The 15,310-nt window shown below is 36.0% G+C and overlaps 2 protein-coding genes across 2 annotated transcripts in view; one reads left to right on the top strand and one right to left on the bottom strand.

The window, feature by feature from the left end:
• Positions 1-980: 980 nt before the first annotated feature.
• LOC129360794 (tRNA wybutosine-synthesizing protein 2 homolog) lies at positions 981-5,789 on the bottom strand. Its single transcript, XM_055031209.1, has 7 exons — positions 5,611-5,789; positions 5,299-5,464; positions 4,301-4,496; positions 3,179-3,329; positions 2,998-3,107; positions 2,323-2,480; positions 981-1,905 (listed from the first exon to the last, which is right to left on the bottom strand). The coding sequence occupies exons 1-7, from the start codon at positions 5,661-5,663 to the stop codon at positions 1,537-1,539; spliced, it is 1,203 nt and encodes a 400-aa protein (XP_054887184.1). The 5' UTR covers positions 5,664-5,789; the 3' UTR covers positions 981-1,536.
• Positions 5,790-8,259: 2,470 nt separating this feature from the next.
• The window catches only part of zdhhc9 (zinc finger DHHC-type palmitoyltransferase 9), a 29,249-nt gene continuing 22,198 nt past the window's right edge, over positions 8,260-15,310 (top strand). The window contains exon 1 of the mRNA XM_055031210.1: positions 8,260-8,983. Coding sequence (XP_054887185.1) covers positions 8,820-8,983 — 164 coding nt within the window. The 5' untranslated portion in view covers positions 8,260-8,819. The remainder of the gene's footprint in view (positions 8,984-15,310) is intronic.

Raw genomic sequence — 15,310 nt, 5'->3', positions numbered from 1 at the left:
CTTTAGCAGATCGTTGAGAAGAAAAAATCCCTTTTTTGAGAGCAAATCTTCCCTCATCTACTCAACCAAGCTCAGATAGGATTATAGTGAGGGTCTCAGCATGTGATTCACATTATATCCATGCTAATAAAAGCATGCAGAGAATCGTCTATAATGGAGGACAGATTCTCCTTTCACTTCCTTTCTTTGAATTGTTATAGTTCAAACAGTGATACCTTAAATGAATTTAAATATTCATGAACGAGAAATTTGTGTAATTCAGTTGACATTTTAGGAGATAGTCGCTTCTGGTTCTGATTTAAGTCTGCAGTTTTTTGAGAAGAACTCTTTTTAGCAAATCTGATGCAGATTGTGCTAAATGCATGTACTCTATGAAAGTTTTCAGGGTTTAAACCAATAAAAAACTCACTGAATTTATCATTTGCATGATGTCTATTACTGGTTAGTTTAAGAAAACACAGAAGGAAAAAAGTGTCTGCTTTACATCAAATATATACATTTTTGTTCATGGTAGGCTAGGAAACTATTTCAAGTGATAGGATTTGAAGTTATTTTGAGAAGAAGTCAAGAGTTCGACTATATGTTCAAACGCTTATTTAGCATAACCCTGCAGAGAAAAAAGTAAGTATTTCAAGGTTAATTTGTGATTTCAAAATTGTTTTATATTTTTTTTCTTAAACTCTCATAGTTGCTTTAATTGCTATAAAATGTAGAGACATCTGGTCTTAGCTGTTTGGATTTTGTGTTTTGTTCCTTTTGTTTCTGAGCTTACGGTTCAAAAACACCTCCCCTATTGCAATGAGCAATAAATCAATTAATGACATGATAAATTAAAGTAACATCAATCATGTACATTTTCACAATTTATTGTTTTTCTCTTCTCTTTCTCTCCTTATACCAAAAACTGGATGTTAAAATCTCCAGTCTTGTGTTTTGGCCTCAACTGGCTTCACTTTTGTTTACAGAAACTAAGTAATTAGTTTAATTTGTTGTTTTTGTTGTTTATTTTGGATATTTTAAATGTCTTCCAGTTCCAGTGTTTATTGATCTTTGAGAATGTTACTGCATTTTTAACTGAGAATGGTCTCAAAACAACAATATTATTGTTTATTGCAATAACTTCTGGGACAATTTATCGTTCAACAAAACAAATCTTACCAAGTATTTTTAGTCTAATTTCTACTCCAAATATCTTAGTACACTTGAAATAAGACAAACTAATTTACAAGTAACTTTTAAGCAACATATATAGTAGCTTTTTTCAAGTAAATAATTCCTTACAATTGATGAAAAAGTTCTAGTTCTACTATTTCACTTATAACTGAGGAAAAGTGACATAATCTGCCAATGAAACTCATAGTTTTTCCATCAATATTGGTGAATTATTGACCTAAGACAAGCTACTGTATCTTGTTGAAAAAATAAACCGGGCCTGATGGGGTTAAATGAAAGCGTTCCCGACCCTGCACCCTTATTTTATTTACTCCTGGGAATAAATGCAGTAGGAATACTGCTTCTCTGTGTTTTGGTGTTAATTCAGGGCGGTCTGCAGTCCAAGTCCAGCACAACATGGTGTACATGAGGCGCATAAGACTTCACATGCTCTATGTGCTGGATATTTATTTCCCATGATGCACCAGTGAGGTCCTTGAACAGAGAAGTTATTCGTTTTGCGGTATCACCGGCCCAGGCCCGCCACGCCTCTCTGTCAGCGTTCTTTACAGAAACATTTTGAGGAGCAGCGTCGGCAGCAGCAGCGTTCGGTAAAGGAGAGGTGACGTTCTGATGAATGTGCAAAATGCCGCCAGTCGTCTTCTTCAGCAGCCGACACGCAACGGGCCAGCCCTCCTCAGAGCTCGGGATGAGACCCAGGTTCACCCGGTCGGCGATATTACACAGCTGAACCTGGGAAGAAAAGAAAACACAGGCAAAAACATAAACATATATTTTTCATTACAAATGATATACGGTGCAATAAACGCCCGCTGATACTCTTTACGCGGGATGCCAAACAACTTATTCTACAGATAAAAAATTATTTTAAAAATCCTACTAAGTAAATAAATGAATTATATTATATTTCGATGGCAAAAAAAGTTAATTGTTCCAACTCAGTCACGTTGTTAGTTTTCCAATATTACCACTAGGGGGTGGTACTGAGTTGAGCCCCTCCTTATTTTAGATGTTTTTCTTCTCCAATGCAGCTGAATCAAATGAATGGCTGATGAGGAAATTCAGTCATTTGATTCAGCTATATTGGACACATTAATAAAAAAAATATACAAACAGCAAAACAAAACTAGCCAAACAAAGACTCTTTACTTGACGGTTGTCTCCTTGATGGATGGTGCAACGCTCTGACACCCCGTTTACTTCCAGGTTTTTCTGTAAAGCAGCAACGGCGTCAGGGTTCCACTCACAGGCGTGAACATGGCGGGCCTTCGCATGAACCAAATATGGCAGAGTGAAGTATCCAATACCTGACAGGAGGTAAAAATGGGACGATTACACAGCAAAATGCCAGAATAATTAAATGTATTTTCAATGTTGACGTCACTGAACTATGGAGACTGAAGAAGAAGATTGGTGAAGAAAAATACTTATTTCCAAAACTTAAATCATCAATACTCATGTCACATTTTGCTGGACGATAAAATGTCCCAGAAGTTACTAAATAAAAATATTGTTGTTTTGAGACCATTTTCAAGTAATAAAGTTTATATTTTAATGAACATTTATCACTGGAACTGCAACAAAACAAATAAAATGAATTATGAAGTTTTTGTAAACTACATTGTCCTTCAATAAAGCACGAGTTGAAGACTTTTATCATCCACCTTTTGGTAGAAAGACAGAAAAGAGAACAATAATAAATGATCCAAATGGAAATTATTGAACTTGTTTTAATTTATGCGATTAATTGATTTATTGTTTATTCCAACAGGCTTAAAATCGATTAATCTCCCAGCCCTGACTAACACATTGAGCTTTTATTACCTGCATATAGGTCGACCACAGTCTCTCCTCTGCAGTCAAATCCGGCCACACGGAGCTTCTCTGTGATGTTCCCGGCTGAGAACATGCACCTGGTAACATCAAACTCATAACTGAAACAAAAACAGATTATTCATTAAGAGCATGTCTATAAAATATTTAGAAAATATATATATATATGCACCTGATGCCATTGTCCACATGCTTGACCCAGCTGTTGTCGCCCAGCAGCATCGTTACCACAGGAGACCTGAATCCATCCCTGGATATTCGACTCATCTTTGCAAGCCGCTTCGCCCTCAGCTCTTTGGTCACTGCACTCCATAACTGATCGCCTACATCAGAGAAACTGATCAATCAATAAAGTTTATTTGTGCAACACATTTCAGCAGCAAGGCAATTCAAAGTGCTTTGCATCATAAAAAACATGAAATGACAAAGCTATAATAAAGAATAGCAGAAAAGAATTGGTGACAAAAAACATTATATTTTGTCATCGTTACACATCAAAATGGTGATTAATGTTTCAGTTATTAATTAAAAGCAACTCTAAGCAGCTGGGTCTTTAGTCTGGATTTAAAGGAACTCTGTGTTTCAGATGTTTTGCAGTTTTCTGGTAGTTTGTTCCAGATTTGAAGCTTCTCCATGTTTGGTTCTAGTTCTAAGTTCCTGAAAGGAACCGGAAGACCTGGAAGGTTGCCATGAAAACAGCAGATCTTTAATGTATTGTGCTGCTAAGCTGTTCAGTGATTTATAAATGAGGAGGAGTATTTTAAGGTCTGTTCTCTGAGCTGCAGAGCGTCAGTGTTGAGACTTTAAAACTGGGCTGATGTGCTCCATCTTCCTGGCTTTAGTCAGCATATGAGCAGCAGCGTTCTGGATCAGCTGTAGCTGGAGGATAGATGTGAGGACTTCAGTAATCAAAGAGACTAAAGATACACGCATGGATGAGTTTCTCTAGATCTTATTGAGACATTAGTCCTCTGATCCTGGACATGTTCTTCTGCATTATCATTCCTGGAAGGCCGACTTTGTAACTATCTTTTTGTGGCTCTGAAGATTCAGGTCAGAGTCCATCACTACTCCCAGGTTTCAGGCCTTATTAGTAGTTCTTAGTTATAATAACTGAAGCTGTGTGTTGATTCTAGAAAGATCATCACTTCAGTTTTGTTTCTGTTAAGTTGGAGAAAGTTATGGCACAAACACACATTTATCTGCTCTGGGCATCTGTTCAGCGTGACCCAGTGATGAACATTCGAAATGAACACATTTTCTGCAATTTGTACTAAAGTGAATGAGGCGGTACCTATTTTATCCCACATCGGCAGAGTAAAGCAGCTGTCACCCAGCAGGACGAGGTCTCCATGCCTCTGGAAGCTCAGAGGAAGATCGCTCCTCATCTCCTCCGTCCATGTGTCACCCCGAAACTCCACCAACTCCTGGATGGCTCTCTCCAGTTTATTTACAGTTTTTCTCCCCTTCTCCTTTTTTGACTGAGGAGACTAAAGAGAGAAAAGGAGAGATTTTAAACACCTTAAAGCTTCAATATGTAACTTTTATGAAACAAAAAAATGATTTTATATTTTTGTTGAAACTGTCACCATGTCATGACAGTTTTATGAGACACAGTCTGTGAAAAAGTTGAGCTCCTCTGCCTTCTCCCAGTGTTCCTAGTGCTAACTAGAAACAACCAGTCAGTCAGTAGGCAGGGCTTAGTGCTGTCAATCATGCTCTATGTGGCGCTGCTCGTCACTACAGCCAATTTCACATCTCAGTATTGATAAAAACATGTTACGTGAATCAAGCTTGCCAGAATCACTAAGCAAAATAATGTGCGGCATTATCATCCAGAAACAATCAGAACCACTCCACAGCGTTAAGTTCAGGATCCTTACAAATGAACAATTTTTTTTACTTTCACAGCAATTTCTGGAGAATACCAAATTACTGGATTTTGATTTGTTTTCTAGCAAAAATTATGCCACTTGGAAATTATACCAGTTGGAAATGGGTTCTGTGCAAAGACCATCATGCCACCATTTGAAGAGTTATTACTGAAAAAGCAGTAGACTTAGTACACTGACTGCAATAAACAATCTATTTATTGTCAATATTATTTCCCAACATAGATGTCTTCAGATACACCCATACCTTTCAAATATCAGAATATGGGAAATGAAACAATGTAGCAGGTGTGCAAATATTAGTTATACGTTTTTTAAACTTTTCAGGGGACCTCAGTCCATCTGATCGCCGTAAATACAACAGAAATCCTAAATGAGGTATTGAAGTGGCGGTAGCTACCTTACTCCAGGTGAGATCACAAACAATTGGAGACAAAGAGTTTCTGACAGACTGCAGATCCAGCTGTGAGAGGCAGGATGGTGACATAGGAAGGAGGACTGTCCCGTCTGGCTGTTTAACCAAGCTAAAACTCTGGTCGAACATCCCCCTGGCCTGGAGATACACCCTGTACAATAAAAGAAATCATACTAAGTCATAAATAATAATAAAACGTTATTTAAAAACACAATAATCTTCTGACGCTCTACCAGTTCCTTCCTGGTACCTGTTAGCTTACTAAGCTATCAGCTTTCGACGTAAACAGACACTCACCTGAACTGCTGTGCCTGACAACAACACACACGAAGACAAGGTACACCGTCCATTCATGAGCAACTAAATCCACGCTTTGGATTTACTTTAAGTGTTTTATTATTTAGTAAAACGCTACATGCAGCCAACGGAGTACCTGCCATTGATCAAGCTTTTGTTTCCAGTCGGACTGTTGTGAAGGACGGACAAACTGTTTAGCTATTAGCTGGCCCCATGTTTAGCTGCTTTGCGAATGTTATATTTTATAAGTTGAAGCTTTATTTATCTACTTTTGGGACGGAGAACAAAACTGAGAATAAATTACACGAAGAACTTGAAACAGCAAGAAGTAATTACCAACTAGACAATTTCTCGCTAATGTCGGTAGATGGCGACTAAGTATTGTCTTAAATCCAAAGTGTCACATTATCTGCTTTATTATATAAAACCTACTTAAAACTATCCAGACATTTTACTTAAGAGAAAGTTTTTCTCAAGTAAGTGGTAACAGAGGTGGGTAGAATACGGAAAAATGTACACAAGTAAGAGGAGTACTACTTTAATTCACTGAAGTGAAAGTAAAATGAATAAAGTAACATTTGGTCTTCTCAAGACTAAAATAATAATAATAAAAAAATAACACAAATAAATAATTAAAAAGGAACAATATCAGACATAAGAGACTTTTTCAAATTATTTCTTGTTTTGTATATAAAACTTATGAAAACTAATATTCACAATCGGTTATATATAAGTGTTACACACAGACTTAAATACTTGCAGGAATAATATAGAGCTTGACGTATCTTCTAGATCTTAAAAAGGTTTAGCAGGTAGAGAATATAATTAAAACAATGAAGCTTGTGTACAAAGAGGAAGTCTCACTTGAACATAGTTGTTGTGTCACCGGCCAAAAATATGTAATCTTTACCAGGTTCTGAGATTATTTAAATATATCTGCAATGTGTGCAAACACATACATTTTCAATTGCTGGATGCTAACACCCACACTGTTAACACGGGGCCTAGCTTGAATGTTAAGTATGGACTTTACTTGACCATTTCAACTAATTAGTGTCTTTTGAGCAAAACCATTCCATTATAGCTCTATTGTATCTTTAGGCTTTGTATCCAGGTAAAGGTTATATTATTATTTCATAAACATTTTTAAAGATTGTGGATGATTTGCCTTTGACAGCACAGTTATGAGCTTCCTCAAACTCAAGGCCATATAAAGTTTTTTTTTACATCAACCACAATAAAAGACATAAAGTTTGTTGCTGTAACAAAAAGATCGTTCTATGAATGTTTGGAAAACACACAGATAAGATAGCTGCCAAGAGGGAGGAAGACAATGAGAACTGCAATGAGATTTGAGGTTGAGAAAGTCTGTATATTGTAGCGAAAATGTAATTTTTTTCTGAATTCCAGTTTGATTGCTGTGCTAATGAGGTCAAACTTCTCTACACAGAGCTAGTAGACTTTCTCAGCACCGATACGAACACATATTCAGATTTGTTGATTTGAATACACAGTTAATACGAGTTGTTTGTCTTTTTTGTTTTTTGAAACCCATCTGTTGATATTTATTGTCTCTTTACCCCCAATAAGCAACAATTAAATTATTAAAGACATTGTCTGCTTATTCAGTTCAGCTTATTTAAAAAAATGGAGGGATACACATGAAAGAACATTAGCATATTCACATAAGATTATAACCAAGTGGCTAATTTTGATCCTATTGGCAGGTTGATGTCAAAAACATAAAGAACCAAAACAGGAAACAGGATACAGATGTTTTACTTCTCAGATACTACTTGGTATCTTTATAATAGGATGGAATAAATCTATGTCTATGTTGTATGTGAACTGTTGACTGTACAGAGTTTGCATTTTGAAAACGTGGCCACTCAGTGTAAAGGTCATAGGTCAACTACCTGCGACTTTGAGCTGCATGATGCTCTTTGGACCCTCCACAGCGACTCCTACTAGTTTTGATCAAAGATTGTAGAAATTGGCCAGGATTTTTTAACTTTAACAAAAGCAGATTTTATGTGGTTTGGTTCAATATCTGCATCATATCACATTAAAATGAAACAAATAGAAAAAGACATGAAAGTTTGAATTTACTGAATCCGTTGATTTTGATGCTAAATTAAAAACATTCTTTCACTTGGTTCTTGGATTTAAGCAAACACAGACACATTACAGATAAATAAAATGTTTTATGTAAAAAGATCTTTATAAGAAGATATATCAAGATGAATTTATCATCCTACAATAGAAATATAACTGTTTCTCTTTAACTACATATATTTTATATAGTATGTTTTATTAAGCTGGGCCTTTTTACAAAGGATTTTAATGGCTTTAAAGAAATTAATTTGTTAATAATGCGGTTAAAAACGACTCTTTGCTTTGAGCATTGGTCAAAAAAACAACAATAATAAAACAAGCAAACTACTTAATTTAAGTAATTAACATGAATAAAACAGTATTAGAGTTAAAGTTAGTTGTTGATTTTCCACAGAATGATGGTAAAACAGTTCTCAATCTTTTGTGAAAGGAGCTGAATCTGTTCCTTTGTTCCTCTGTTTCACCTGTGCTGGCCCTTTAAGACAAGACATTTCAATCTAGGCGTGTTTCCTGCTGCCATTGACTAAAACCAAGAGCTCATCCTGCAGGAAAAAAACCGGAGCTGTTCACAGCGCAGCGCATTTCTGCTCAAAAAATCAGATTATTCCAGTTTTTTACGATGATCCGGTTGATCTGACTGCATCCTATTCTCAGCCCGGGGTTCTGTGTCTGCAGCGGGGCTGTTTCTGCTGCAGCTCCATTTATTATCATCATTATTATTATTTTTATCGAGATGATGTGAAAGTCAAGCGGTCAAGGTCCGCTCTGCAACAACCACGGCTGGATTTCCTCTCTTTCTAGTGGGAAACATCTGTCGCAGTGGTTTCGGATGGATTTCTAATCATCTGGACCGGAGGGATTAAAGACCTGCCTGAGGAGAAAGGGAATAAAAACACTCTGCAGTCAGATGGAGTGGGAAGCAGCAACGATGTGACAGCCACAATCCAAAAAGGAAAAAATAAAACAAACACAAAATGCAGCGGAAGTCTTTAACATCCGAGCAACCCGCCTGTTTTGACCGAACCTCTCCACCACTGACCCGATTCTGTTTGTCCCAGTTTGAAGAAGTGAAGATTTAGGAGAAAGCAGCCAGCATGTCGGCGGTTATGATAACGCGAAAGGTGCGGAAATGGGAGAAGCTCCCCGGGAAGAACACCTTCTGCTGCGACGGGAGGGTGATGATGGCCCGGCAGAAGGGGATCTTCTACCTGACCCTGTTCCTCATCGTCGGAACCTGCTCCCTCTTCTTCGCGTTCGAGTAAGTCACAGCAGTTCACCTCAGAGGTCACGGAGTCAACACTCCGCTTCCAATGGTTGTCCTTACTGACTAATCGATTGGTCATTTACTTTTTCACATTCCTTTTGATTATGGGTTAAACGGGACCCATTTCAAGGCGTAAATCTGGATTTATCTGCAAACATTTGACAGCTTAAGAACCAAAGAACAAGCACTTTTCTTTCAGAGTTTCACTTTTCCAACTGATATTGTAGACTAATTGATTAATCGATTAAAATGTTAGCAGTAAATCTGGGTTTGAGAGCACATTCTTCTTACAGCATTTGCTCTGTGTTGTACCATTTCCAATCGTTAACATTACTTACCAATCAATACCAATACTTTGCAACCAATGTAATTTCTTACCAATCAATTAGTTGATTGAAATGTTAGATACCTTTGATTATGGATTGTTCAGGGCCCATTCGAAGTCATAAATCTGGATTTATCTAAACTTATGTTCAGGGTTTTAACATTTCTCGCTGTTACCAACAATTATCAATCGATTATCTGATGTAGAAATTTTTGATTTCATTGGTTATGAATTATTTATATGAACCCATAAATTTGAATTTACATTTTAAAGACCCAAGTCGAACCGAGTCAACAAAACTTGCTTGAAATTCCTTTATTTTATTTTTTTACTTCCTTTAGTGTAAAATATATTAACTTTAATATGACATTTCAGATTTCTCTTTAAATTGTTTGCATTTTTCACAAAAACCTACTTTGTTGAGTAAATATTTGGCTTAGTAGCTTATATTTGATATATTTTTTCTCAACAAAAAAAGCCCAAACTAAAATCTTGAAAAAATATCTTTACAAAAGTAGCAAAAATAATAATTCAATGTGTTTACATGTGTCATCAGGGCCAGTCCAAGGTTTTTTGGGGCCTTAAGCATAATTTGATGTGGGATTCAACACAGATTTTTGATCAAATCTGGAAATATTTCATTGGTTATTATTTGCTGCTGAAACATATTTTTAAACAAAATAAGATCAAACACAAAGAAGAGCTGTAAACATTTAATTACAAACTAAAAACAAACTAACCCTAGCCCTTTGTTTGCTTGCAAACAAGTAGATTTTTCCATATAAACACATATTCAGATTTGTTGATATGCGGACACCTGTTGGTGTCTTAGCCACAATCTAATTTAGATGTTTTTGTTTCCTTTGTTAGACAGAAGGTAGCAAGTTTATTTGAACGTATTTTAGCTGTTAAATTTACATAATTTATACTCAGGAATGTAAATTTAGATCTAACAAACTAAGATGTTTGTAAGTTTAACAGCATTTTAACTGGTTAATTCTAACAGTTTGTTTTAACAGTGCACTCGGTAAAAAGCAGTGGATTTTTTTTTTGTTTTTTTTTTTACCAGTAAGTGCATGTTTTCATGTCCCTATCTGACTCAAGGTTCACAGCTGATTAATATTTAATGTGTTGAGTGGCCCACCTTTACCTCGCTGTAGATAAACCTCTTCAGCTTCCATGTCTCAGCACTTCTGCTTTTTATGTTTATAGCATTTAAATCAGCGCTTACACTCATTTTCACCTGTTTCTTAATTATTCCTCATTTTTCCTGAGTTTTTTTGCCAACACTTCCAGATTGATGACTTGGCACAAAGTACTGCAGTGTTAACTCAGCCTGTACTTGACTGACTGGGTGTGTGCAGCTGTCGGGTCGAATCCGTTTGCTGTGTGCAGCAGAGGCAGCGGCTCTCCTCCTATCTTCATGCCCGATCGTTTAATGGCCTCCTGCTCTCCTCTGAGTCTGCACAGAAGGAGTTTTTGTCCGGCCGGGAGCACAGAGCGGAAAAAGCTGATACGCCGAGCGCTCCGAGGGTCGTTAGCTCAGGATGTTCATATTACAGAGGAACATAATTATCTGGAGTAGGTGGGGGCCGATATTGAAAATGAGATGAGGCTTAAACAACATGCTGGTGGGTTTAGCTTGACGTCACTCTGCAAGTAGAAACCTCAGATGTTTCTATGAAACTCCAGCAGGCTTAAAGTGTTCATGGTTGTAAATAAGATGACAAAAATATTGTATTTCATTATTGTGTTTTATTATTATTCAAGGAAACCTTTAATGTCCCATTTTGTTTTATTTTTTAGTTTCTTTAATTGAAGTTTCTAGAACCAAAGATTCAAAGTTTGGTTATATTTACTCAAATACATTTACTTGAGTAATTTGATTATAAAGTATTTCTACTCTTACTTGAGTAAAATTTCTGGATTTTCCACCCACTGGATGAAAAACAAACATGTTTCAACCAAAAATTCACCAGATACAGACACACCTGCAGTTCTTGTTAAAGTTTCATAAGTATTTTTATTTTTTTTTTTTGTTTTTTTGAGAAACTGATTTGGAAACATTTTCTTTTGCCTATAAGCTATTTTTTGCTGCTTGTATGAATTATTGCAATTTTCGTTCTTAAAATACCAAAATCTCCACTTAACTCCATATGCTGGTCCATCTGATGATGTCATGTTTAAATAGTAAATGACTGATAATACTATTAGTTACTCAGTACTTTTAGTAGATGTTTTACCAAATGATTTTACTCTTGTTTCTAATTTCTTTACTTTAGTAGAAATATGTTGAAGTAGTGTGTGCTACTTTTACTTGACTTAATATGTTTTATGTTGTTTTTAAGTAACAGCACTGATTTATGTTTGGTCAAAGAATGATCCATCAGGATATTTTTGGTTATTTATTGACATTTTTAGAGTCTGAAAATACTTAGTAAGTCCATTCAGTCAAATCAGTTAACACGAACCTTAATGGGTTTTAAGGGAAAGTAGAACATTTCCACCATTTTCATAGATTTCAGTTTGTAATTACAGCAAAGCTTTTCAATCCAAAAACTTTTTAAAAATAAAACAAGGTTCTGTATTTTCCCCCTGAAATTTGAGATCCAGGGAAAAAATGTTGATGTGGGAATGCAATATAAGAGAAAAGAAACTTGAAACCTTCATCACGAAGTACAGAAAGTGACAGTTTGCACCATCAAAACACTATTACTGTGTGCAATAATCATGCCATCCAAGAAGAAGAGGGCAACCTTTAACCTAATTTATCCTAAATTATTCTGGATTATTGGGCACAAAAGTGATTAGCGTGTCTGCAGCACTTTGTAGAACGGCACAATAATCTAATACAGCAGCTATTTGCTTAATAATGACTAAACAAAATCTCCTCCTAAACACTAAACTGCATTTTTTTTGTGAGATTATTCCGTTAGTCTTGATTCTAATTCATATTCATGCTGTGAATAAATACAGAAGTTTATTCGTTCTAAGCTTGAGGTTGAGCTGCAAGCGTTGGCAGTTCACGCAGGGAAAACTCGCTTTAAATTAAAGCAGAATACACAAACAGAAAGGGAAACATTAAGCATGTAAACAGCAGCGCTGCAACTTACTCTTATTTTAGTAACCAATTATTCTTATGATTAATCGATTAATCGGATCAAAAATATTTCCACATTCCACAGATTTTTTTTTAATTTAGCCCCCTTTTTTTATACAATGTTAGAAATACAATAAAAGATGCAAATTAATAAAGAATTTCTTCTCTAAAAAGGAAAAATAAAGATTTTATTTTATACATTATTATTTTATATAACGTATCATTCTATTGCACCAGATGAATCTAAAACTAAATCACTTTAGGAATGTCGGATAAAACGTATTTACAGAAAAATATTTTTATCTTGAATTCAAAATTTATATGAATTTTATAGTTTTGACTTAATTACTGTTCCAAATCTGTAACTTTTTCAATGATTTTTTTTTTTTTAGTTCAGTTAATGATTAATCGATTACTAAATTAGTTGATGACAAATTTCCCCGGAAGTTATTGCCATAAACAATAATATTATTGTTTTGAGACAATTTCCCAGTAATATAATGGGATTGGCATAATAATGTAACACATTCTTATAGATGAATAAACTTTAAATTCTAATGAGCATCTACACCTGAAAGACATTTTAAATATCCGAAATAAATAAACAAAACAACACAGACACAGACAATAAAAATAAATTATGAAGTCTATTAACAAAATTATTCTTTAAATAATTTTGAAGGAAGATTAGATTTAACATTATTTGAAGAAAATAATAACTATTTTTGTCCTTAAAATGGCAAATTCACTTCAACAAAAGGAGTTATTTGAGACCAAAGCACCAAACCGAACCAAATCATCCGATTTTAGTAGAAAGAGAAAAAACAATAAATTATGCAAATGGAAATTATTGACCTGGTTTTAATTTATTATGTGATTAATTGATTTATTAATTATTGTGGAAGGCCTAGTTGATGATTATTTGAATAGTCGATTCATCACAATTAATCAGATTATTCGTTTCATCTCTAATAAACAAATTAGTCAGTAGATGGTGTCCTGCTCATTTTGCAGCTTTTATCCTTGAACATGCTGTAAAACACACCTTATGTAGTTTCCAGGTGTGTATAGAGGCTTTTTTGAGTTTGATTTGTGATAAATATTTGTGTGATACATGAGTGTGCATGCACACAGTTCCCTGCAGAACTGGGATGAAACTGGACCACAAGGACAGTGAGTCATCGCTTAGTCCACCGCAGGACAGCAAGCTGCATTATGTGCAGGCAGTCAGAGTTTTCCTCTGTGGGCCGACCCTGCAGAGCAAAGCGTCAGATCTGGTATCCGACCCGCTAGCATCCGACCCCACCCTGTCTCCCTGCCAGCCAGTCAGCATCCAGCTGAGGCTAAACGAGCAGTAACATGATTTATGTTCAGAGAACATGCTCCAGTTAAAGTCGCAGGCTTTGTTCTCTGGAAGCTTCTGTCTCAGGAGGAGAGAGATGCTTTCTATTCTCATACTGGGAGTTTAGCATTTGAATAAATCCTCCTCTAACAGAAATATGTAAATAATTGATAGCTGTTTTATCGTTTTTATTTCCCCCACTGTCAGATTTTCTCATCTGACTGAATAACAGCGTAGTACATACTGGGATTATTGCTTTAATCCCAGTAAAAGTCAACAACCCCGCCTCTGATGTTTCTGTCAAAGTCATATTAAAATGTTACATAACAAGGGAGCAGTTATGTAGTAACAAGTTACGTTTGCTTGAGTAACTTGCTCAAACAAACGTAAAAATACTCAGAAAATTACTTTTCTGAGTATTTTTAATATTCTTTACTTTCACTAGAGTAATTTCATTATGAAGTATTTCTCCTGTTGCTTGAGTAAAATGAATATAAATAGGAAGTATAAACAAGCGTGATGATCGTGTCTTCTTCAGAGGTTTTCATGTCATTCCTTCAGCTGTTGTTGGAACAGTGCCACCACAGGCGAGGAGGTGAACTGATTTCACAGTTAGTTTGAAAGATGTTCCACTCAGTGCGGTGTGAAAGTGAACCGCAGCAGCTGACAATGCAACGAATGTTGCAACTTTGGTCCCGAATCAAACCAACTCATAGACTCATAAAAATGACGACATGAATTCAAAAATGTAAGCAAAAATGTAGCTGCGTCTGATTTCAGTGGTTGTATTATTTCTCTTCTGTCTCTGGTAAAAGGCTAGAAGCCATTTCTCCCTCTGATACTCGACTCACGTCTGTTTTGGTTGTATTTACCCAGAATTCCCTGCAGTTTGGTCTACATCCTGCTTTTGGAGCCGTCTCCTGTCAGCTTGTGGTTCTATATGCATTCAAATTCACTTTACTCAACTGAGACCGAGGTTTTTAGACCGACCTGATGAAACTTTTTTTGGCCCACATCAGAGTTTGATTGTGCATTCACACCGACCCAAACAAACTAAACTTTCTAAACAAACTATGTTCAGTTAAATCGGTCTAAACGGGAATGCTGTGCATTCACCCTCAGTTCACTTCCTCTTTCTAAAAGCAATCTGCCATACTAATTGATCTCCTTTATTGAAAGCCTCCAACTCATACAGATCCAGTAAGGCCTGCAGCTCCTGAGCAGGAGCCTCAATTGATCAGACCTTCTGGAATAATTTATATCTGGAACATAAAAACCCCACATTAGCACTCCGATTGGAGGAGTCGCTTTGTGGAAAAGCGTATCAGTTGCTTTTGAGCCGCTGCTGCAGAGGGACGTATCAAAGCTCTTCACATATTGATTTTCCTTTCTATACCGTAAGAGACGAGCGGCCAGCTCAGTCTGCGAGATTATATTTTACCTTGCAGCGTCCCAGAAACTTAGTTGTGGATTAATTTACAACAGCTCACAGTTGTTAAGTATTAATAAGAAAATGTTAAGAGTGACATGGTTTTGACTGCAGCAATGTTCTTC

This window comes from Poeciliopsis prolifica, unplaced genomic scaffold (assembly GCF_027474105.1).
Source record: "Poeciliopsis prolifica strain line A6 unplaced genomic scaffold, Auburn_PproV2 SCAFFOLD006, whole genome shotgun sequence".
NCBI classification, from domain to species: Eukaryota; Metazoa; Chordata; class Actinopteri; order Cyprinodontiformes; family Poeciliidae; genus Poeciliopsis; species Poeciliopsis prolifica.
The sequence above is the reverse complement of the archived record's forward strand: the minus strand, read 5'-3'. Positions and strand labels throughout refer to the sequence as shown.